Source organism: Saccostrea echinata, unplaced genomic scaffold, assembly GCF_033153115.1.
Source record: "Saccostrea echinata isolate AGI-Se365-2 ecotype Australia unplaced genomic scaffold, CSIRO_AGI_Sech_v1 ptg000009l, whole genome shotgun sequence".
NCBI lineage: Eukaryota > Metazoa > Mollusca > Bivalvia > Ostreida > Ostreidae > Saccostrea > Saccostrea echinata.
The window spans coordinates 5,196,510-5,220,804 of NW_026889758.1; the positions used below are offsets into that span (position 1 = coordinate 5,196,510).

The following is a 24,295-nucleotide window of genomic DNA, read 5'->3' on the forward strand; positions in this document are numbered from 1 at the left end:
GTTAAAGACCGATGCACTTAATCAACATAAAGAATACAAAATCTACATCTTATGAGGATACATTTAAAGAATGCATTAAATACCGAGCATGCTGTATTTCATTATTCAGTATAAAAATTCTTACATATCATACTACTTTTTTGCCTGCATCCGATATTTCTCTCTGATAAATCTGATTCGGAACATAAATATATCATAAAATTTGGATAAAGTGTCGAAATTGATGTCGAAGATTTCAAACAAATGAATACAAGACCTGAATTATTAAATAAAACGTCCATTTCTTATGTCTGAAATATTGAGCTAATCTCGTTCTACATTGTTGATCAAATCTCGCGAGACTCATTCTTCCGGTAGTCTCGAAAAAGTCTGGCACCGATGCTTTAGTTGTTATATCGTTCATTTATCAAACGGGGTGTTTGTGAACAAATACATTTTTGTCATTGATTTTCTTCTGTTCTGCAAAACAAACCAAAACAAAAGTTCTAAATATGAATTTTTAAACTTGAAACATTCTTGCGCAGAAGAAAGCTGATATGCTTTTATTTAGAGCGGATATTGTTACAAGTCAATTACAGTGCCACGCAAGTGAATACCATTTGACTTTCTAGTTTGAAACACGCAGCCAATGCCAGGTCTTTTGAAGCAAAATATAATTAAGCAACTACAAGACATCAATTATTAAGGATCCATTTAGATTGCCAACTTCCAAACCATCAGCGGCTCGATATTAGTCAAAAATTATTGGAAGCAATTCAGGCATAATGGTAAGTATTTTGCTTGAAAATATATAAGTAAATTATTTGCTAGAAAATTTGGTTTTCAGATAAGAAAACGTATCATCCTGTCGTGTAATATTTTGTATATCTTATATAATAATTTACAAATCTTTAAGAATTTTTCGAGATATTTCCAATTTGAAATGAACAGTCAGCGACTGAGAACAATAACAGTATTTCTGTTGTTTCCTCACCATCAACAGTCTCTAAAGGATTCTACAGAAATTAAGAACTCTAGGCTAATATTTAATCAAAGCTTGAACTCATACAATGGTCTCTAAAACATGTTTCTCAATTTATTTGGGTTGAATCACATTTGCAGTCAATAATTGTAAAATTTCCTCATATTTTTAAAGTCCTTAAAATAATTAAAAGTAATAAAGTGTACAAAAAATTAATTGATACAATCGAACGCTTTTCGAAATAAATTACAAAATAATCATGAAGAAAAAGGAAAGAAAAAATTGTTCTTTTATTATTACTCTTGATATGCTAGAAAATATATTTCATTAAAAAACACAAAATCTGATCATGATCAATTAGAAACACATTAATTTAAATAAGAAATAAATTCGTTGTATTTTTTCATTAATATAAATATAGTTAAAGTCCCTAGAAAGGAAAGATGGATAAGACCTATAATTCAAAGTATCTTATAATAAATCAATTGGGCTACTAAGTTGGGTATGATCCTCGGTTGGTGGACTAGAACCATTAGTTGAATTGTTGGCTGTTTGATTAAGTTGGGTAAAATAGTTTGTTGTCTCATTTTCTTGGGTAAAATTGTTGGTTGTTTGATTGATATGGATTAGTCGTGGGTTGTTCAGATCTTTATTTTACTAACTATTCGTTGTCTTCATTTTTCATTTGAATATCCTTTCTGATGTTGAGAGATCCTACCATGGGTTTGTATAAAATGCAGATTCTAAAGAAATTATATTTGTGTTAAGGAGGTTGGATCCTGCTATCAAAAGTAATGAGAATTTTTTATCAAGTATATTTTTTTTAGAATCTACACACATAGCTTAATTAAAAATCAAAACAAAAAATGAGGGTCAATGCACTTCTTTTGGCGCTACGGAGCATTTAGTATGACCTTTTTGCACTGTAATTACGTCTAACACATAAATCAATTTTTAAAGTTTTTCCTCCAATATTTTTTTATTCAAATAAATTATGGGAATAAACACAGTCTTATTTCATAGTGAATAGACATATCAAAATTTATGACAACAAAAAAGTTTCAAATTACTTCGCATGCTCTATTATTTGACCTTTCTGCAGTCAAGAAATGTCATTTTTCTGGCATTAAAAATTTAACGAGCAATTAAATCATTTAAAAGTAATGAAATTTTACTGAATTTAAGAAGAATGGTTAAAAGTATCTTATATATTTAAAAAAAATTAAAAGTGGAGGTCTGTGATGTTAATTTTTAGATATTACTAAAATAACGTTAATTTTAAGCTCATTGGGGCTATTTTTTCTGGATTTTTCACAATACATTTGCTATATTTGTCAAATATGATGATAGAATTTATGACAGTTTATTTGATATCTAATTTAGGACAAGCATAAGACAGTTTACGGCACAAAATATCTCTGTGTACAGGCTGCAGGTGAAAATAGGAATCCAAACTTAAGAATACCTAAAATACTTCGAAAGAGAAAAAAAAAACGATCATTTTCTTCTTAAAAAAAAACCTTCCGCCACAAAATATAGTTTATTGCTTAATACATTTGGTATGGAATTTGATCATGGGGTTTTAACTGAATATAGTTTAAATGGCATTGTAGAATCCAAATTTATTGTAAGAACTAAAACATTATGCAGATTATTTAAATATAGGCCAAGACAAAAAATATACTCAAAAGCTCAGGAGCGAAGCTCTTTAATGAGTAAGATTTTTTTTTTTATTTTTAAACAGAGAATGTGCATTCCTGCATATTTTAACCCCTCTAACTTGACCAGGATGATATGGAAGCTTGTCCATTATATGAAACAAACTAAATACATGTATTGGTTCAATTTCAGAACAAAATAAAATATTTTCCACTTATTCATAAAAAAAAAAAATTTAAGCGTTTTCTTCCTTGAATGAGAGAGTTACTATCCTTTGTTTTTTTTTTATTTGTTTAAATTTTTTTCCCTTTTTTTTTCTTTATTTTCTTTTGTTTGTTTATTTATCTATTTATTTCCTATTTGCTTCTTTTAAAAAAAAAATAATAATAATTATCAGTTACTCAGATCTTTTTCTTTAGAGAAAAGTAAATATATTATCCATTTAACAATTTTGTTTTTGTAATTGATACTTATGACTTAAAAAAAAAATCAATTTTTGCATTACAATTATGACACAAATTTGACTGTTAAACAAAAGACTATTTCGTAATCATCTAAAGAATATTGGAGCACTTTTGATCGAGGTCCTAGTCCTAGTGGTCCCTTTATCACAGCAGTCGGTAATATCTATTCTTTTAATTTTTAATGAGGAGACGTCGACAGAATAAAAATGTTTGAACTATTATTTTAAATGCGTGTATGTCATTGTTGCAGGATTCTCAATAAATTATTCCTATGTGCATGATAAAGAACATGGTGGGGAAAACACTAACAAAGTGAATGTTTTACCCTGCATAACAAATGTAATCTTGGTGAATTTCAAAATAGCACCTCACACCTCATTATTTACACACTGAATTGTCGACGGATTTTTCCGTTATTTCCCGATCATGAAAAGGAGCACACGGCGGGTGTGACCGATCGGCAGGGGATGCTCACTCCTCCATGGCATCTGATCCCACCTCTGATGTTTGGAGGTCCGTGTTTGCTCCGCTCCTATTTTGTATTGTTTAATGGACTTTTGAGCTCGATTACTGTTCGTTATCTCCATATATTTCATAACATCATCTATGACACAAAGTTAAGAGGTCTATTTCTTTCCATAAAAATAAGCAATTTGATATTGTTTATAAAACAAACATGTATTTCTTATGATATTTTTATTTGGCTTAGGTTTCTTTTTTTCAAAAGTAACAATTTAATTTGAGGGAATCCTGTATTTCTAACTAATGCTAAATACTATGAACATGCAATTTTGTTTCAAAGTATAATACTTCATACATAAGCAAGACAAATGTATAACCTGAAATACTTTATTTTTCATGTGAGATAATGAATTAGCTAAGATAATCTATCATGAATTTTTCTAGCGTGCTTGTTCTCGTCAAGAAACATGTAATGATTTGGTGATGTAATTATTGGATGAAGAGTAATCCCACTCCACACATATTAAGACGGGCTGTAGCTACAAACGTGTAAGGTTCTCCCAATGTGACATTCTTCTAGGGATCAACAAGCACTAATGACTTTAAGAGGCTTCTAACATGGACGTCTTTATCGTAATTTACAGTAAAACAATGTTATAATTTTCTTTAGAAAAAAAGAATAAAATGAAATGTATGGAGATAACGAACAGTATTCAAACTCAAAAGTCCATTAAACAATACAAATTTTGGAGAAGAGCAAACACGGACCTCTAACACATCAGAGGTGGGATCAGGTGCCATGGAGGAGTGAGCATCCCCGCCATGTGCTCCTTGTCATGATCGGGAAATAACGAAAAAATTCGTCGACAATTCAGTTGTAAATAATGGCCTAACAATTAGTATGAAAAACGTCAGTCAGCATTTGACTTAATGATAAATTGTATTTGCTGACAAGGTCATTGGTTCGACCATAGAAAAAAAAAGAGAATAAATTGTTATATATAACTATATATCTTAGAATCATTTGAAAAAAGAAGTTTGCTATGATAATTTTGGATGGATTGAATGATTGTGAGATATGGCCCATCTTGCTGCTTCTGGTTGCCTATTTTCTCACTGCACTACGTACTGATTAATAGATTCAATATCAAATTTTGTGTTTCTCATAAAATATGATTTTAAATGAATTACGAGAAATACCGGAGAGGAATTATAAAAAGGCAACGGCGAATTTCGAAGTCGGACAATCAGATAATATGCTTCATTGCAATTATTATCCTGTTTATAGATAAAGTATGTGTAGGCCCTATTTGTAAAAATTTACGGATACGCTTTGTAAATTTTTAAGACAGTCACTTTTAAAAGTTCCTGAAAAATTATATAATTACCATGATTATTATAGGATTTGTAATGAACCTTTTTTAAAGGTAAAAAAGTCAAAGAATTTTACTAGGTTTATTTAATCTCAAAACCCGTCCCATTTAAGCAAAGCAGGCTATCGCGCTGTACAGTTTGATTAACAACGATTCCAGAATATATATCTATCACTTCTTGTCTATCACCGGATATCAAGAATCAGCTTTCTAAATGCTACCAAATACAAGAACCATTATGCATTGCCAAAAAGGCCTGAATTATTGATATTAAAGTTCAGAGGAATATGTCAAATTGCTGTTTCACTCTAGATCGATGAGTGTTGCATCATATGTCCTTTTCTTATCATATTATTCTAATATCTGAAACAGTAAGGAGAGATAAATATCTAATGTACTATTGCGTTGTAGCTTTTCTAAAGCATTATTGTACGTTTTAGGTAGTCACGTTTCATCGTCTTTACTCCGAAGAATAGGCTGATATCCCGAATGACCTCGATATTCTCTAAATTCATTAGGAATCAATACTGTTCTTCTTTTTTTATCTGAGCATCTGTCATAATTCTTTGGAATTTTTAAGGTATTTGGCCATATAGCAGCAATAAATTCATTTGTTGCTTGGTTCTTTTTTGTGGTTTAGAATCCATTGCTCGAGAAATACAAAATTTAATGCCAGGAGGAGCTAGTTACTATTAAGAATTAAAAAAGGCAAACAAAAAAGCAGATGCATGAATTGACATAGATTTTTCACTGATTTTGAATGGAAATGGCATAAATTACAAATTTTTGCCCTTATGACATTATTACGAAATCATTTAAAGATTTAACATTTACTCAGGCAAAAACATAATTCAAATTATCTTTATGAACATAAATCTATTAGAAATATTGCTGATTTCTGAAAAAAAGTTTGTTGCTCTTTATCCTTAAAGGGTTTTTATCACGTCTCAAAACTTTTTGATATGACAAAGTTTACACGCTATTAAAATCATATATTTAAAAATCTTTGCTAGTGTACTGACTATCATCAATTTCACAGAGAAATTAACTCCCTTGTAAATGCACATCCTTTATTGTTTAGTTCCAGTGACAGTGATGTGATGTGATTTACTGTAAATACATAGAAAACATATATATAAGTATTTGATATTACACATAAACCACACACTCTGCGATTGACAAATTAACATCACTCTGATTATTAAATAAATGCTCTGTTCTTTGTAAACAACATTTTTACAATAAATATTGCACACGCACCCTAGTAAATTAGCACATATGAAATTCATATAACTATCAAATCACACAGTTTCAAACGAATTACCGTTACTAGAAAATGCTCAAACAAAATATATGATTAACGGTATTATAGAGTGCACATGCACCAAATAATTTCACGCAAAAATCACAGCAAATCTTTAACTTTCGATATCACATTATAAACATCAACCTATTATGACATAAATTTTCTACACATAGTCATCAAATCATAAATCTTTCATGCCAACTTTCTAACATGTCACTAAAAATTACACCATAACAGGTGAACATTGAACACCTTTATAAACATATAATTAATAACAATTATGCACGTAAAAATTTCTTATGAAACGATATACAAGAAGATTTCATGTTTAACTTACCAACTTAGAAGTTTTCTCTCACAGGAAAAGTGAAGACAAACATGATAGTCAGCACAGTGACTAGTAAACACTGGTAAACAATTTCTAAAGTTGTAAAAAGCTCGTGCACCCGCGAAAATTGTAATATTGGAACCAAATCCGGAAAAATTTAACATTCAAATCAAATCCGGAAAAATCTGACATTCAAGCTAAATCCAAAAAAAAAAATGTTTTGTATAATGTAATTTGCTGTAACAGCTAGAAAATTAATATTTTTGATGTTTCAGCGATTCAAAGTTTGAATTTCTCAATAAGCAGATCGCCGATGTTACGCGCCATTGCTCTGACGTCATAGGTGTCAATCTTGGTCAAGCGAAGTACTTATTGTGTATATAAGGGCTCATTTGTTGTGTCTATTAAACCTGCTAGAATATAATTAAGAGATAACTGGATGATTGACAGCTAGTAAGGTATAATTTATAGCTTTAGGATGCACAAATGTGCACAAGAAAGGTTTTAGGAAGAATTTTCCCCCCACATTTCCTGGACTTGGTCGAGAGATGTTCTGCAAATGCGATGGCTTTTATCTCCATTCAGAACAATCGTTTATGCTCGATCGATCACGATTTTTTTCCTGTCCTATAAAATATTTTAAGGAAAGATACCTTTTTTAAAAAAATAATTGATAAAAAACACGCATTTTTTAAAAGTAGCACAGAATTTATTAAGAATGTTGTGAACTTCGTAATGGCGTACAACGGCACCATTGAAGAAGTGTTATTTCTAGTACATGCACAGAATTTATTAAGAATGTTGTGAACTTCGTAATGGCGTACAACGGCACCATTGAAGAAGTGTTATTTCTAGTACATGCATGATATTCACTGCTGGAACAGATACAAGATATACAGAATTTAATTATATACAATTAATTAAAATAATAATGAAGGAGAATTTAAAATTCCCATACTTATAAATGTTTACGAAGTTAAACTTTATTAATTTGTTCTATTTAGTCGAAGTCCCGAGTTGTCAAAGGCTTCGTCTTCGGTGACCTCTCCAATTGTTGGCATATTTTCTGATTATTTCTCTCTGCTAGACGTTCATACATAAAAGATTGACCGTCCATAACCAAAGGAATATAGCTAATGTCAAAATTTCAACCGGCCATATTGTGTATTCTATTTATTTAGCGTAAAAATCTATTCAATATATTTTTCTTACGATAAGCTTTACGAGTTCGTACTGACCATTGACACCTATGACGTTTCAGCACCACTTGACCCCTATCTAATTAGCGGAGATTTTTACTTCAAGGACCCTATATTACGGGCGTTTTATCGTCTAATTACGGCCGTTTTCAACATTATTTCAGAATTAAACGATAATTATATGTTTCAAGAATACAATAGCGTTTCATTTTTAAGAAATTTAGATACGTGATAAAAACCCTTTAAGGACAAGCTTTCAGCAGTTACTTCAAAGATTACCAAAGCAAAATGATGTACTGAACAACTGTTTCAAAAGATTTTTTTAAAACTATTTTAAACTTTTTAAAATAAAGTAGAATTAAAAAAGTAGCTGACGAACACATAAATAGAAAGTGCACATAATATAAGTGATATCAATTTAAAAAGTGTAATAAAATGTTATAAAAATTATCGTATACATGTACTCTAGTTATAGATTCCTGTATTCTTTTTCTAGGGTTGTTCTAAAGTTTTCTGTATTTGTGGGGTTGTTTTTCATATAAATATATTCTGATTTACCTTTATTAATATTTTTGGACAGACATCGATAGGAAATTCTGCGCAGTTAACGGGTAAGTAGAAACGAACAAATACACGTAGTAAAAATACAACTTTTTAATCATTTATCAAGAATGATAATGTTTGTATAAATATAGTGTCTATATTTTAAATTACAGAGGTGAGGACGTTATTTTCTGCATTTGACAAGAACAAAGATGGGTTCCTATCTTCAAAAGAAGTCGCAGCACTTCTGCAGTCAGGAAAACTCAGTGCCAAAGTTCCCTATAACGCCATACAAAAAATAGTAAGAGATGTGGAAAAGAAGGGTAAGCATTTCTATTACATATATAACGAAACCTAAACATAAGGATTTATAACGAAACCTACACATAGGGATTTATAACGAAATCTAAACATAGGGATTTATAACGAAACCTAAACATAGGGATTTTTAAATGAAGACACATTGTAACTGTTGATCTTATATTTTACATGAACAGCCAATCTTCATATCGTACATAGGAATTCATAAACGAGTTTTTTTTTTTTTTTTGTAAATTGTATATGATTTTTGAGTTATTCGTGTATGAGTAAAAGACTAAACACTTATACCCGGTAATTCTCTTTCTTGCTTGATTTATCCATTATGTAGCCATTAAAAACTACCTGTGTTCACTGTGACCTGTGTCTAATGAGACCAGAGGGAATTTCTCTGATGGAAATCAATAGCTGTACTTTCTACTCGCAGTATTTATATTGTAGACACTCGAGCTAAAGTGGCACTTTCAAATTAATGTTTTAACGTTCTTGGTGAAAGAAGGAATTGATAAATGGGCTTTTGCGATAAATGCGATTTATGTCACTAATATCCTTCTTCTGTAAATCTGCAAGGAAAAGTAGAGTTAATTTTAAGCAATTAGGTAATTATCTTAAGATTTATGCCACAATCTGAAATTGATGTTCTTTTAGGAACTAATGATTCATAAGAAAGTAAAAAACTAAAGGAAAAATATACAGTTCAAACAATTACATGTAAATCATTTAAGGAAATTCCACCTTCCTGTGATGTCATAAGTTTTAGCAAAAACTGTTATTAATTTAAATTCATACCCAAAAGAAAAATATCTTTCAAAAGAATGTTTTTCAAAGGGTGTAATAAAAAAATATTGCACAGTAAAAGAGTTAAAAAATTGAATATTTTCCTTATTTAATCAATTATTTAATCCTTAAAAAATGTTGCTAAGGGCAGTAACTCCTGCTGATGTATCTTCATTCAGGTATTTTTTATATTGTACTTCTAATGCAAAATTGTTTCCCTGATATTCACAATTCAAACATATTTATAAAGTAACAATTATTTTGGAACTTTCAGCATCAGAATTATGTATTTGAACCAGTTTTACATAAGTTTTATAAACTTGTTTACTAAAATGTACAATTTTTTATGCTGACATATACTTCTTGTTTATGTATGTCTTAGGTCGATCTTTAAAAAGATGGCAACCTATACATTTTTGGTGATTATTAATTAATTTAAACTATATTCAGTGAAAATAAATGCAGTTTTTCTATTTTGAACCCATAAATTCTTGAAGGTGGAAATACCTTAATTAGGTTGTCATTCGTGCACACTTTATTCAAAGTAAGCATTTTATCATAAAGTTACAACTTAAACCTTTACTGGAAATGCAATATGTAGATAACGAACAGTATTCAAGCTCAAAGTCCATTAAAACAACACAAATCGGGAGCAGAGCAAACACGGACCTCCAAAAACAGAGGTGGGATCAGGTGCCATGAAGGAATGAGCATCCACTGCCGACGGTCACACCTGCCGTGTGCTCCTTGTCATGATCGGGAAATAACGGAAAAATCCGTCGACAATTCAGGTGTAAATAATGGCCTAACAATTAGTATGAAAAACGTCAGTCAGCATATGACTTAATGATAGGATGTATTTGCTGACAAGATCATTGTATCGACCATAGAACTTACGAAATGATGACTTTAAACGAGACTGCTGATATTCTTGTTTCATCAACTTGTTTGTCAATATCTAACCTCGTTTTAGAAATTGTTCATACATAGAGCATGCTCTTGCGTATCGGATCAATTCAGAGATATACACCCGATATGCAGGTGATAAGGGTATATCGCTGTATAAGTAAGGGAAGTTGACGATTTAAAAGTTAAAGTCATCACGTTTATCATAAAGTTTTGGTGGTAGATTACCATTAACACCTTTTTCTAGTAAAATATCCAATATGAAACAGATGTATCAGACTCTGTGGTATCTTTTATTCCAAGCTCGCTAGGATATATCGTGTCGACATAAGAATGGAAATAACTATTATTAATCGATAATATGTCGTCGATATGTCTAAATGTCGAGTTGAAGGCCACAGCAAGAGATTTCTTTTTCTCATGTATAAGATTTTGAATAAATTCTTTTTATATGAATACAAAAATAGGTCTGCTTATCACGGGGCGTAATTGGTACACATGGGAATTCCAATAGATTGTTGGAAGACCTGGTCTCCAAAAATCACATAGATATTGTCAATCAGAAACTCAAGCATCTTTTTAATATCAACTTCAGAGTACTTGCGTGTGCAATCAGAATCTTTTTAAACAAAATGATTTTGCAAAAGTCCAATGACAAGGTAAGTATATTTACGAGTTCCAGTTTTATTAAAAAAGCAGCTGTTCATGATGTCAAAAAGCTTGGACTTTAATTTATCGTGGGAAATGGTTGTATATAGAGTTAAAAAGCCGTAAGTTTTTATGTCATTAATTTTGGTAAAATTTTGTGATTTCAAATTCTTCAAAAGTTCCTTGGAATTTTTAAATATCCACATCTGATTTACACCACTTCTCGAATATATTGTTGCACGGTACTCCTGAAGTTTCTCCTTCACTGCTGTTAATATTCAAGTGAGGAGTACAAAAAGAGGCTTGGTAGAACATTTACTGGTACCCGCTATGTATCTTTGTTTGTAAGGATTTCGGAATCCAATATAAATATGGCAATTCAAATTCATTTTGGTTGTTGGGAATATTAAAAATATTCAAATCTGACATATGATTTTGAAGAATTTCCTCCTTAGAAAGGGAGCTATGGGTATAAGATGGATTATTACTTGTAGAATTAAATCCCAGTTCCTCGAAAATACAGTTAAAATAAGGAGTCTTATAAACAAAGACCATGTTGTTACCTGCTTTGTCAGCGGGGACCAGTACATACTGATCGTGTAGTCTATCTTATTCTTTTTTCACTTCTGAATTATTGAACACAAAATGATAGATGGCTTTCTTATAACCCCTCAATCACTTAATGCGAGATTTTAACATATGTCTGGTACATTTAATCCATTCTGACAAAGTGTCAAGGTCTTCTTTTTCAAGTCTGGCCCATCGCCTGGCGTAATCTTCCATAGAATTCATAGTATTTATGAAATTATAAAAAAAAAAATTGTAAGCAGTCATAATGATTAAAAATACAAGGAAAACAAGCATCTCATTCCCTTAACCAACAAAAAAATATAGCACAAAACTACCATTGTATTTATATAAATGCATATCAAAAACTATAGAAATGATGTGAAAACTTAATTTAAGTTAATTTCAATTATTTTGTTTTCGTATCCTTCAGTATATTGCTCTTAAGCTTTAATTGAGCTTTAAAAAACAGAAATCTTAACTCTGACCCTTTTTTGAATTTATTTCGAGAACTCAAGTATCTATGGTGCATGTTTTTGCATACCTTTCTTTTACCCGATTTCAATAAAACAAGTACACACGAAGAATACATCTAGATACAAGTGAATATAGTTTTTATGCCCCGCCATGAATATGGCCGGGGCATATACTGTTTGTTATTTCCGTCTTCCGTCTGTCCTTCCGTCGCGCTTTGCGTTAAGCTCAGTTCAAAGCTCATTTCCAAAGAAATTATCCAAGATATTTTCATCAAACTTCATATGCTGATAGATATTGATGAGAGCTATGCAACTGCATCAACGTTTTTTTTTTTACATTGACCTTTCCTTTGACCTTGACCTCACTTTCCCTAAATTAGTGTTTAGCTCAGTTTTAAAAATACCATTCAAATACCAAACAAAAAGAGTTAAGCACGACACAAGACCTAAATGGTTAACTCAAGAAATTCTGCAAGCACAACACATGCGCGATAACCTTCATAAAAATAAAGACTTCGAAAATTTCAAAATATGGCGCAATAAAGTTACATCACTTATTGAAAACGCCAAGATTAGTTATTACAAAACAACTATAGAACAAAACAAAAATCCAAAACAGATGTGGGATGTATTAAACAATTTAGCTTCTAAATCACATAATTATATTCCAGCCGCACTTGCAAAAAATAATAATATCACAGAGGATACACAAGAAATAGTAGAAATGTTTAATTCTCATTTTTCAAATATTTCTGCAGAACTTCTTGCAGGCGTAAGTAAGGAGGAAAATGACTTTACAGGTCTTTTGGACTTTGTAAAGTCTAAATTGGACACAGACATGTTTGGTATTCCGCTTATTAGTCATGACGAAGTATTATCTTTACTCAATAAACTAGATATTAGTAAATCTTCAGGTGTCGATACCATCGGGCCACGTCTATTGAAACTTACTTCACAAATAATACATAAACCTGTGACCCATATTATAAATACAAGTATCATATCTGGCATTTTCCCTGAGAGTTTTAAACTTGCAAAAGTTACTCCAGTCTATAAAAAAGGAAACAGATCAGATCCAAATAACTATAGACCCATTTCCATTTTACCAACATTATCCAAGATTATTGAAAAACATGTGGCAAAGTTTATACGATCTCTTTTTTCAGACTTTGATCTAATAGTAGAATCTCAATCAGGTTTCAGAGAACTACATTCTTGCCAAACAGCCCTTACAAAAATTACAGATGAATGGTTAAATGAAATGGACCAAGGAAAACTTGTTGACCTTGTAAATCATGATATTCTACTTAAAAAACTACAATGTTATAATTTTGATGCAGTAACTTTACAATGGTTCCGATCATACTTAAGTGACAGACTTCAAAGTGTCCATCTGTCCAACAAACATTCATCTTATCAGCAAGTCACAGCGGGAGTTCCACAGGGGTCTATACTAGGACCTCTTCTGTTTTTATTTTACATTAATGATCTTCCATTATGTATTACAAAATCCAAAATAGACTTATTTGCAGATGATGCCACCTTACATGCATCCAGCAAAGATTCCCGTGCTATTGTAGATGCATTATCAACGGATATAGCTTGTATAGAAAAATGGTGTTCTCAGAATCAAATGATTCTGAATGCTACAAAAACTAAATGCATGTTAGTCGGTACACATCAAAAGAGATCAAATTTCTCTGAGCATGAATTTAATCTATGCGTATCAAACCAAAAACTAGACATTGTATCAAATGAAAAAATCCTCGGAGTTTATTTAGATAATTCCTTACAATACAATGTACATATTGACCATGTGTGTAAAACGCTGTCACGTAAAATTTCTGCCCTCCGTAGAATTAAAAAGTTTCTCCCTATTCAAACGCGCAAACTGTTTTATAATGCTTATATTATGCCTTCAATTGATTATTGTTTAACCGTGTGGGGTAATACATCTCACTCAAATCTTGACCGAGTTCATAAGCTTCAAAAACGTGCTGCAAGGTATATTTTAGATGCTCCCCCTGATGCGCCCTCACAACCTCTCTTTGAGAAACTTGATTGGTTCACAGTGTATGAGCAACTTACTGTAAATAAATGTGTTTTGTTATATAAATCACTGTTTAACTCTAACCCTACTTATTTAAATAGTATGTTTGATTTCCAGTGTAATAATCGATACAATCTTCGATCTGAATCCAACTTAGACCTGTGTGTACCAGCTCATAAATGTAAACTCTTTGAAAATTCCTTCCAATACTCTGGTGCTATGTTGTGGAATGATTTACCTGTATACATAAAAATGTCTCCAACACTCAATGTTTTCAAGCACCAAGTTAAAAAATATGTAAAACAATGTCGCTATAATTCATGATTATTTATTGATTGTGTGTATCTGTATATGTATGTATATTGATTTTTGTCTACAGAAGGCCCCGGGGAAGAATAGTGCTTGCACTAATCGGGTTACCTTCTTTAAATAAAGTATTATTATTATTATTATTATTATTATTATTATTATTATTCAAGATAGTGTAATCAAACTTCATATGTTGATACATACTGATGAGAGCTATTCAACTGCATCAACATTTTTTGACCTTGACCTAACTTTTCTTAAATTAGTGTTTAGCTCAGTTTTAAAGAAACCATTCAGGATAGTGTTATCAAACTTCATATGCTGATACATACTGATGAGAGCTATTCAACTGCATCAACATTTTTTGACCTTGACCTCATTTTTCTTACATTATTGTTTAGCTCAGTTTTAAAGAAATCATTCAAGACATTTTCATCAAACTTCATATGCTGATACATACTGATGAGAGCTATTTAACTGCATCAACATTTTTTTGACCTTTCCTTTGACCTCACTTTTCCTAAATAAGTGTTTAGCTCAGTTTAAAAGAAACCATTCAGGACAGTGTTATCAAACATCATATGCTGATACATACTGATGAGAGCTATTCAATTGCATCAACATTTTTTACCTTTACCTTTCATTTGACCTTGACCTCACTTTCATCAATTTGTGTTTAACTCAGTTTTAAAGAAACCATTCATAATATTTTATCAAACTTCATATACTAATACATACTGATGTAAGCTTTTCCACTGCATCAACATTTTTGGACCTTGACCTTTTCTTTGACTTTAACTTCATTTATTTTAAATTAGTGTTTAGCTCAGTTTTAAATAAACCAATCTAAATATTTTTATCAAACTTAATATGCTGATACGTATATATGAGAGCTATTCAACTGCATCAAAAATGTTTTACCTTGAACTTTCCTGTGACCTTAACCTCACTTTTTTAAAATTTGAATTTTGCTTAGTTTTAAAGAAACCATTTAAGATATATTTATGTAAGCTTATGTACTTATACATAATTTGATGTGAATTTATCATCTATATCCAACTTTTTAGATTTCAATTTTAAAGGAACTATTCAAGATATTCTCATCAAATTTCATACACTAATACAAATTTTCATGTTGCATTACTAATACCCCCTCGGCGCGGCATTCATGTCCTATGGACATATTTCTAGTTTAAAATAAATTTTTGATTTTAATAGACAGAGTAGTGAAGGTCACTACATATGGAACAGTCTAAAATGTCTCAAAACGCTATCCTCCATCAGTATTAATTTGATTTAAATAAATCTTGACTGAAATTTTAGAAAACTTCACAGTGCATAACCTCAAATATCTATTTTTACACTATTACATAATTTCTGAATTAGAAATAATCTGTTAATTTATTTTAAAATGCTACCCCTTCAATTTTGCTCTGATTTGAATGACACCTAGTCCAAGTGAACATAATTCTGTTAATCAATGGACTATTTGTGAACAGAAATCACTGTTGCTTACTAGCATTGTGAAAATTAATGGAAATAATGTAGTTAAGAGCCATTCTCTGTAACGACTTGAACTTTTATATAGGAGCTGTGGCACGCATAGTCTCAGAATTTCTCCAAACTCTCTATGATAAAAGTCTTTGATACCATAAACTGAAATCAGGCAGAAATTGGTTGCTACGTGTCATGGTTACCATGGCAACATGTCCTAAAGTTTGAAAAATGGCATTTTTCAACATGTTCAGAGTCCCACAGTTAACGTTTGCAGCAAAGCAAACAAGTGGCAATGATTGTTTCTGAAAGTTGTAGGCCTGATGTCTTAAATGCATGATAAACATGTTTGGTAAATCAACTATTACATATGTTACTATGGAAACAAAGTATTCAAAAGTAATAATTTTGCTCATTTAATTTTATAAAATCAAACACTTAAGAATAAAAAAAAATTATAGGTTGAAATGCAAGCAAATAATAGACAAAAGATCCTTGTAACATATACCAAGGAAGAAATATGATATTTCTTATAAGTTGGCAATGGTTGCCATGGTTTTAATACCAAGAAGGGATTTTAAATTTACTCTATTAGTGTTTAAATCTAATCCTATCTTTTTAAAAAGCATATTTTTATATAACTAATGATCAATTTTAAAAGACGTTCATGTGACCCTAATTTTCACATTTCAAAAAACTCAAATTCAATTCTTTAAATAGAGCGTTGCTATGGAAATAATCCGAAAAAATATGCATAAAAATCTGAAAAATATTCTGTTTCCTTGGATACGTACCTTTGTATGTAGATTCCCAAAACTTTTATGATTGATAATTATGAACAACTAACCTGACTTTCAATTTTGACTGCCACCTAATCTCTAACTGGATGCAAAAACCTGGCACATACGCTTTAATATTGATATAAAATTAACAAAATCGAACATTTTCCCTTCCTGGTTACCATAGCAACAGTGTTGTATTTTTCAACAAACGTTATCAATATATGATATTCAACTTTAGTTCTACCAGATAAGTACTATTCAAGGTGAGTCAAATAATACGTTTCTTGAATAAAAGGTAAGTAAATTCCTAATGCAGCAAAAAAATATCACTTTAAACAACTGGTACATTGTTTCCATGGTTACACTGCAAAGTAACAATTAATCCCATTTTTTCTTATGTTGTCGGTGTTGCAAGGTCCTAAGGATGTATATGTGCCAGTCATGAAATTTATTGTTTTTCCTGAAGATAGTAGCATTTACCCAATCTTAGCAACACATTTAGCATGGTAACACTGTGTTACCATGGCAACCATAAAAGTTATTTTTAGAATAATATTGCCAATACCTAATTACTTAAGGTCAAATATTTTTATTGTTTTTTCTTAGGTTGTTGATTGAGTTTGATCATTTAACACCTATCATTAGTGAATATTGAGCATTTTTCTGCATTTTTCAGCATCTAAAATGTATTCCAAATGTACCCATGGTTACCACTTACTTAGAGATAAATTCTAAATAGTTTCTTTATAGCATTAGTGGCAACAAGGTGTCAGGTTTTTGTGAGAATTGTTTGTTTGTTATTCTTAGTCTTTATTAAGGCTTAATAAAGATTCAAAGTAGCTGAAAATTTCAATTTTTCCAACTTTTCTGGCTGTTACCATGGCAACCAAGACACATAGCAACGAAATTTTATTTGATATATGTTTCTGGTGTCAAGTTGTAATAATGTGCAAAGTTTCATCAAAATCGGTGACCATGCGTGGCAAAGAAGTTTAAGTGGTTACAGAGAATCGCTATTAATTACTTAAACTTGTTCTAATATAACGTTAAGGATACTGTAATTTATTATAAACTGTGTCATTAACTGTAGATTCCCATTTATTATATTTTTCTTCTAAAGGCAATTGCTATGCACAAGAGCTATATCTGAAACGCATGCGTTCCCATATACTAGTATTTCTTGTTTCATACTTTTATTGATTAGAAGTTGAATGTTTGTTATCTGGGTTGCATAGCCTATCAATATATGATATTGCCAGAAATCTTTCATTATATCTGAATGTTTAAAGATTTTTAAACAAGCAGAAAGCCAAAAAAAAAAAAGCATTACACAACAGATAGATTGTCAATGTTACAAGACTTACAACGAAATAGCCATGAATAAAGTAGGGTTGATATAGCTGATTCTCGTTAATTTCGACAGTTTGTCAAGATTCATGTATCATACAAGTACACAACGTGTTAGTAAAAAAAATCTTGAAATATTCATTACCGAAAAAGACATAGTCGAGTATAACACCAAATAGGCGAATTTTGTTGGACAGCACTCTCTTTTGTGGACTTAATCTGATTTTGATGTGTACATGATTCGTATTTACAAGTGTATGTATTTATTAAGTATTTTTCGTGAACATTGTAGGCGTAAAATAGCGGAACATTTCACCTTTAGAAAAAAGATGCTGCATTTGGCAAATTAAATTACCTGCATCATTAAGTAGTGCAATTTAAGTTTGTTCACATTACAACTCTGTAATTAGAATTTGTACAAAACACGGGTCCAAATTTCATAAGGAGTATCGACCAACATCTGTAAAACTTTTCTCTAGAGTATCTAGTCTACAATGAGTATACTGTCTTACCACGTTTATACTTGACTATTCTGTGGTTATCGCAGAAGAAGTCTGTAGCAAATCCCTTCATTGCCATAAAACCAAAATGATTCTACAATTTTATAGAAAGAACTGTAAATATCAGACAGTTTTTCTACCTTAATTCTTACATGATTTGTATCAAAGAAAACAAATTATGTAGATCAATTGATATTGTATTAAATAATCCAAATACAAATGTTGGCATAATAGACACACACCTGGTAATGCACACGCAACTAACTTGATGCATAACCGAACTATAATACCCTCATATCTTTAGCATAAGAAATTTAATTAAGTCAGGATGTCAACATAATTTTTAAATGAGTAATCGGTCAATTAAAAGTCTACGATATCTAAATTGTTAAACCAATAGCAAACAATTTAGATGAGAGTGGTGGTTATCAGGGGAAAGCTGTCCAAAATCTATTGATTAACATGCAGCCACTCAGTCAGTATCAGTGAAAATTAATGGAAATAATGTATTTAATACTTAAACTTGTTCTACTATACTGGATTCCAAAACTCCATAAAAATCCTTACAAATAAAGATACATAGCGGGTTCCAGTAAATGTTCTACCAAGCCTCTTTCTTTACTCCTCACTAAATATTTACAGCAGTGAAGGAAAAACTTCAGGAGTACTGTAAAACAGTATATTCGAGAAGTGGTGTAAATCAGATGAAATCAGATCAAATAAATACAATTTATCATTAAGTCAAATGCTGCCTGACGTTTTTCATACTAATTGTTAGGCTATTATTTACACACTGAATTGTTGACGGATTTTTGTCTTATTTCCCGATCATGACAAGGAGCACAAGGCGGGTGTGACCAGTCGGCAGGGGATGCTAACTGCTCCATGGCACCTGATCCCACCTCTGATGTTTTAGAGGTCTGTGTTTGCTCTGCTCCATAATTTGTATTGTTTAATGGACTTTTGAGCTTGAATACTGTTCGTTATCTCCATACATTTCATGTGGATACTTAAAAAGTCCAAGGAACTTATAAAAAATTTGAAATCACAAAATTTTAACAAATTCAATAACATCAAAATGTACACTTTATACAACCATTCTCCACGATAAATTAAAGTCCAAGCTTTCTGACATCATAGACAGCTGCTTTTCAATAAAAATGGAACGCGTAAATATACTTACCTTATCATTGGTCATTTGCATAATTATTTTGTTAAAAAGCATTCTGATTGTATACACAAGTACTCTGAAATTGATATTAAAAAGATGCTTGAGTTTCTGATTGACAATATCTAGGTAGTTTTTGGAGATCAGATCTTTCAACAATCTGTTGGAATTCCCATGGGTACTAATTGTGCCCCCTTGTTAGCAGACCTATTTTTGTATTCATATAAAGCAGAATTTATTCAAAAACTTCTACATGAGAAGAAAAAAACAATTGCTTTGGCCTTCAACTAGACATTTAGATATATCGACGACGTATTATCAATAAACAATATTTACTTTCATTCATATGTCGACTCGGTATATCCCGGTGACCTTGAAATAAAAGATACCACAGAGTCTGACAAATCTGTTTCATATTTGAATATTTTACTAGAAAAAGACGTTAATGGTAACATAACAACAAAGCTGTATGATAAACGTGATGACTTCAACAGTCAACTTCCCATATTTAATGTAGCAATATACCCTTATCACCTGCATATGGGTTTTTGTCTCCCAGTTGATTCAATACAGAGCATTCTCTATGTATGAACAATTTCTAAAACGAGACAAACTATTGACAAACAAATTAATGAAACAAGGATATCTACAGTCTCATTTGAAGTCATAATTTCGCAAGTTTATGGTCGATAGAATGACCTTGTCAGCAAATACACCCTATCATTAAGTCAAATACCAACTGATGTTTTTTTTCATTTTAATTGTTAGGCCATAATTTACAAACTGAATTGTCTAAAGGTTTTCCCGATCATGACAAGGGGCACACGGTGGGTGTGACCAGTCGGCAGGGGATGCTCACTCCTCCATGGCACCTGATCCACCTCTGATGTTTTGGAGGTCCGTGTTTGCTCTGCTCCCGATTTGTATTGTCTAAATGGACTTTGAGCTTGAATACTGTTTGTTATCTCCATATTTTATGAAAGCAGATGTTTCAATATACCACACCTCAAGGTTATACTAATAGGAGCGAATGTGTAAAGATGCTTCCCATATTTTTCAATGTAAAACTTTCATCCCCTATTGCATCCCCCCCCCCCCCCGAGGGTCATGAATTGAACAATTTAGAATCTACTTTATGTCTGAATGCGTTCGCATAAATTTAATCTTTTCTGGTTCAGTGGTTCTTGAGATGAAAATTATTTAAAGATTTTTTACGTATATTTCCGTGTAAAACTTTCATCCCAAATTGTAGCCCCACCCTTTAAAATGACTTAAAGTCAAATTGAAACTCAGTTGCCTTTTTTTGAACAGACAAAAAGATGGTAAACCTGACACAGTTTACTGAACTTCTTGGAGAATATTGTCCCGAGTTCAACCCAATGGCGGACATGCTGGAGGCTTTCAAAGTTTTTGACAAGAATGGAGATGGTGTGATTAGTGTTTCTGAGCTTCGACAGGTCATGAACAACTTAGGAGAGCGCCTGACTGATAGAGAACTTCAAAAGATGTTTCGGGACGCAGATCAAGATGGTGACGGCGAAATCAATTTTAACGGTAGTGAACAATATATTGAATAAACTGAATTTCTAATTTATTTGGTATGAGATTCAGTGTAATTTTTTTCTTTCCCTTTTTCAGAATTCCTAAAAATGATGATGCACAGTTGAAAAAAAGAAAAAGAAATGGACTTAAAAAGCAACCTAAATGTCTTGCAAAGCTATATTTAAACGAGACAGTAATAATGCAGACTAATGTCAAATATCACTATACGTACCAGTGTCTTTTCATTTGTCAAAGAATTTTCACATTAAATATGGTTTTAAAAAAATGTGTACTTCTAATTTCTACATCGGAATTAAGTGATTTTCAGTTCAATTTTATTGCAATGTTTTCATGTTCCTAGAATTCATCGGAGAACCAACTTTTAATAATTTAAGTGTAAAATGATGTCAAGTTTTCTTTTTTGTCGCCCGCGTGGCGCAGTGGTTAGAGCGTTCGCTCTAGAGTCGTGGAGTAAGGAGTTGATCCTTATGTCGCGGGTTTGAATCCCACTGTGGGACGTGGAGACCGGTCCTTCGGATGAGACCGTATAAACCGAGGTCCCGTGTCGCAGTAGGCGCTGGCACGAAAAAGATCCCTCACTACTCAATGGCCACGAGTGCCGAGTATAGGTCAAAATTTGCAGATCTCCATCGGCAAGTGGTGGCGTCTCCATATGAGTGAAAAATTCTCGAGAGGGACGTTAAACAATAAATAAACAAACTTTTTAGTTTGAAGCACTGTTTCTTTGTTTAGAATACATCGCACCTCGGCAGGATATTTATGATGAATAAAACCAAAGGCTATATGTGAAAGCATTTTACATGTATGTCAAAAAGTATACAAAAAGAATACGCACCTGACGATACAACGATGTTCATATTTGTTTACAAATAATTATTTTCTTATGAAATTATATACATATGTACATATTTTCTCATCTATTTTAACCCCAGCCGAGTAAGAAAAAAAGAAGTGCTTCCCAGAAATATCTTCATTACACTATTTACATGTACATATAATTTCGAAGACTTTTTTTCCCCTTTTTTTCTGTAAGTAAATAAAGAAATTTGATGATACATGATGATACTTAGACAAACGTGCTGATACTTCATTATATGATGAAACTTTTTTTTTTATATATAAAATGATATTTTTTTCATTACAAGAAGAAACTGTTCATACATTTTCATGGTATTTTGACATTGGCATAATATGCTGATAGTTTGTTATTAGTGTATAAACGTATAATATATATGCTCATACTTTTCCATGGTACTTTGACATTAACATTATATGTTGATAGTTCGTTATTAGTGTGTATACGTTTACATATGCTGATGCTATGAAGTTATATGATGATATTTTATAATGTGATGATTATTTAGCATTTTCCGAAAAAAAAAACTATAACAATTTACCAGTAGGTAAAATGATTTAAAGCTAAACTTTCGAAAAAACAAGATAGGAGGCTCATTTCAACAAGTGTTGAAAAATACTGCATGTATTGGAGAAAATGCAGTCGCAACACTCTTATGAATATTTTGAAACGGAAAAATAACCCCAGATATTGTTTATAAGCTGTCTGTCCAAGAATTTGAAGCCATTGTTAGTTCAAATGGAGCCGAGATGATGTAACGTAGAATCAATAAGCAAACTGAATTCAGGGTAATTTAGGACCACCTATGTCTGATTTTCCGAATTCCACGTCAGAGAATTTGCTTGAAAATGACTTCTCATATCGCTGACATTGCTAAACTCTTATTGTTATCAGATGGAACTATTGATCAAAAATGACGCTCTTTGAATTAATTTAAAGTGAGTTTATATAAATAAATGAAAACGGATCTTGGAAAAAGATTTTGGAGATGTTTTAACAATTAAAATTAAAAAAAATTCTTCTGTTTTGAGACACTTCGATACTTAATACGGCTTTATGTAAAAGTGGAAGATAACAAACAGTGACCAATCACATAAATCCAGTAAATAAAACTAATCGTGAACAGGGCAAAAACACTGATCCCTGGAAACAATAGAGGTGGGATCAGGTGCCGAGGAGGAAAAAGCATCCCCGATCGACCGGTCACATCCGTCGTGAGTCCTATGTATTGATCAGGTTGATAGAGCACTCCCTAGTCAAATTTAGTATAAAAGCAATGACCTAACAAATGGAACGAAACATGTCAAACAAATTACGACTCAATGGTAGGTTGTATTTACAAACAAGGTCAGTATAATGACCGTGGAATTTGAAAAAAAAACTGCCTTGTAACATCAACTTATTTGTCAGTAGCTTGTTTCGGTACAAAAATTGGTCGTATTCAGAGCACGCTCGTGTGTATCGAATCAGTTGGGAGACCTAAACACCCTATCCAGGTGATGTTGCTACATAAATGAGGGAAGTTCACGATGAAAAGGCCTGACTCATCCTGTTTGTCATAAAGTTTTGTAATCATAGTTGGCCGTCATCGTCTATAGTCAGTAAAACATCCAAATATGAAACAGATGCGCAGACTCTCTTATGTCATTTATTTCGAGTTCACTGGGATATATCTAACCGACATATAAATGAAAGTAACTACTATTAAATAATAAAACGTCGTCGATATATCTATATATTGAGTTGAAGGCCACAACGAAAATTTTCTTCTTCTCATCGACATGTAGAAAATAATGAATAAATTATGCTTCAAAGGAATATAAAAACAGGTCGGCTAATAAAAGATCACAATTTATAGCCCATACATGTTGATTCATACAACATTGAAATCAACTCACATTTACCTTTAAAATCTAATGATACACCTGAGTAACTTCATGATCTAGATTCAAACCTATTGTGATACTTGTTAGACCAAATTGTATACCTTATTGAGCTATCCAGCAAGCTATTGAAAACTTTACTGGTATTTTGTAATTCGCTGTAAAGTCGACCATTACTTACCATGTGCTTTTTTTGTTATGATCCCGCCCAGTGTCATGTATTTTACATTTCAATATTTTTTCTTTAGGGCTTGGATACATTAAAGCAATATGAGTTGCAACATTGAGATTTTTGTTGCAATATTAACTATTTCAATGACAGAAAAAAAGGATGTTTATAAACTTGTATTGTTATA

The 24,295-nt window shown here is 31.6% G+C and overlaps 1 protein-coding gene across 1 annotated transcript; it reads left to right on the forward strand.

Annotated features, from left to right (window-relative positions):
• Window positions 1-533: 533 nt before the first annotated feature.
• Window positions 534-21,447, forward strand: LOC133181651 (uncharacterized). The gene is made up of 5 exons (XM_061316205.1): window positions 534-767; window positions 8,333-8,363; window positions 8,469-8,618; window positions 20,949-21,191; window positions 21,276-21,447. The coding sequence occupies exons 1-5, from the start codon at window positions 765-767 to the stop codon at window positions 21,302-21,304; spliced, it is 456 nt and encodes a 151-aa protein (XP_061172189.1). The 5' UTR covers window positions 534-764; the 3' UTR covers window positions 21,305-21,447.
• The last annotated feature ends 2,848 nt before the right edge of the window (window positions 21,448-24,295 follow it).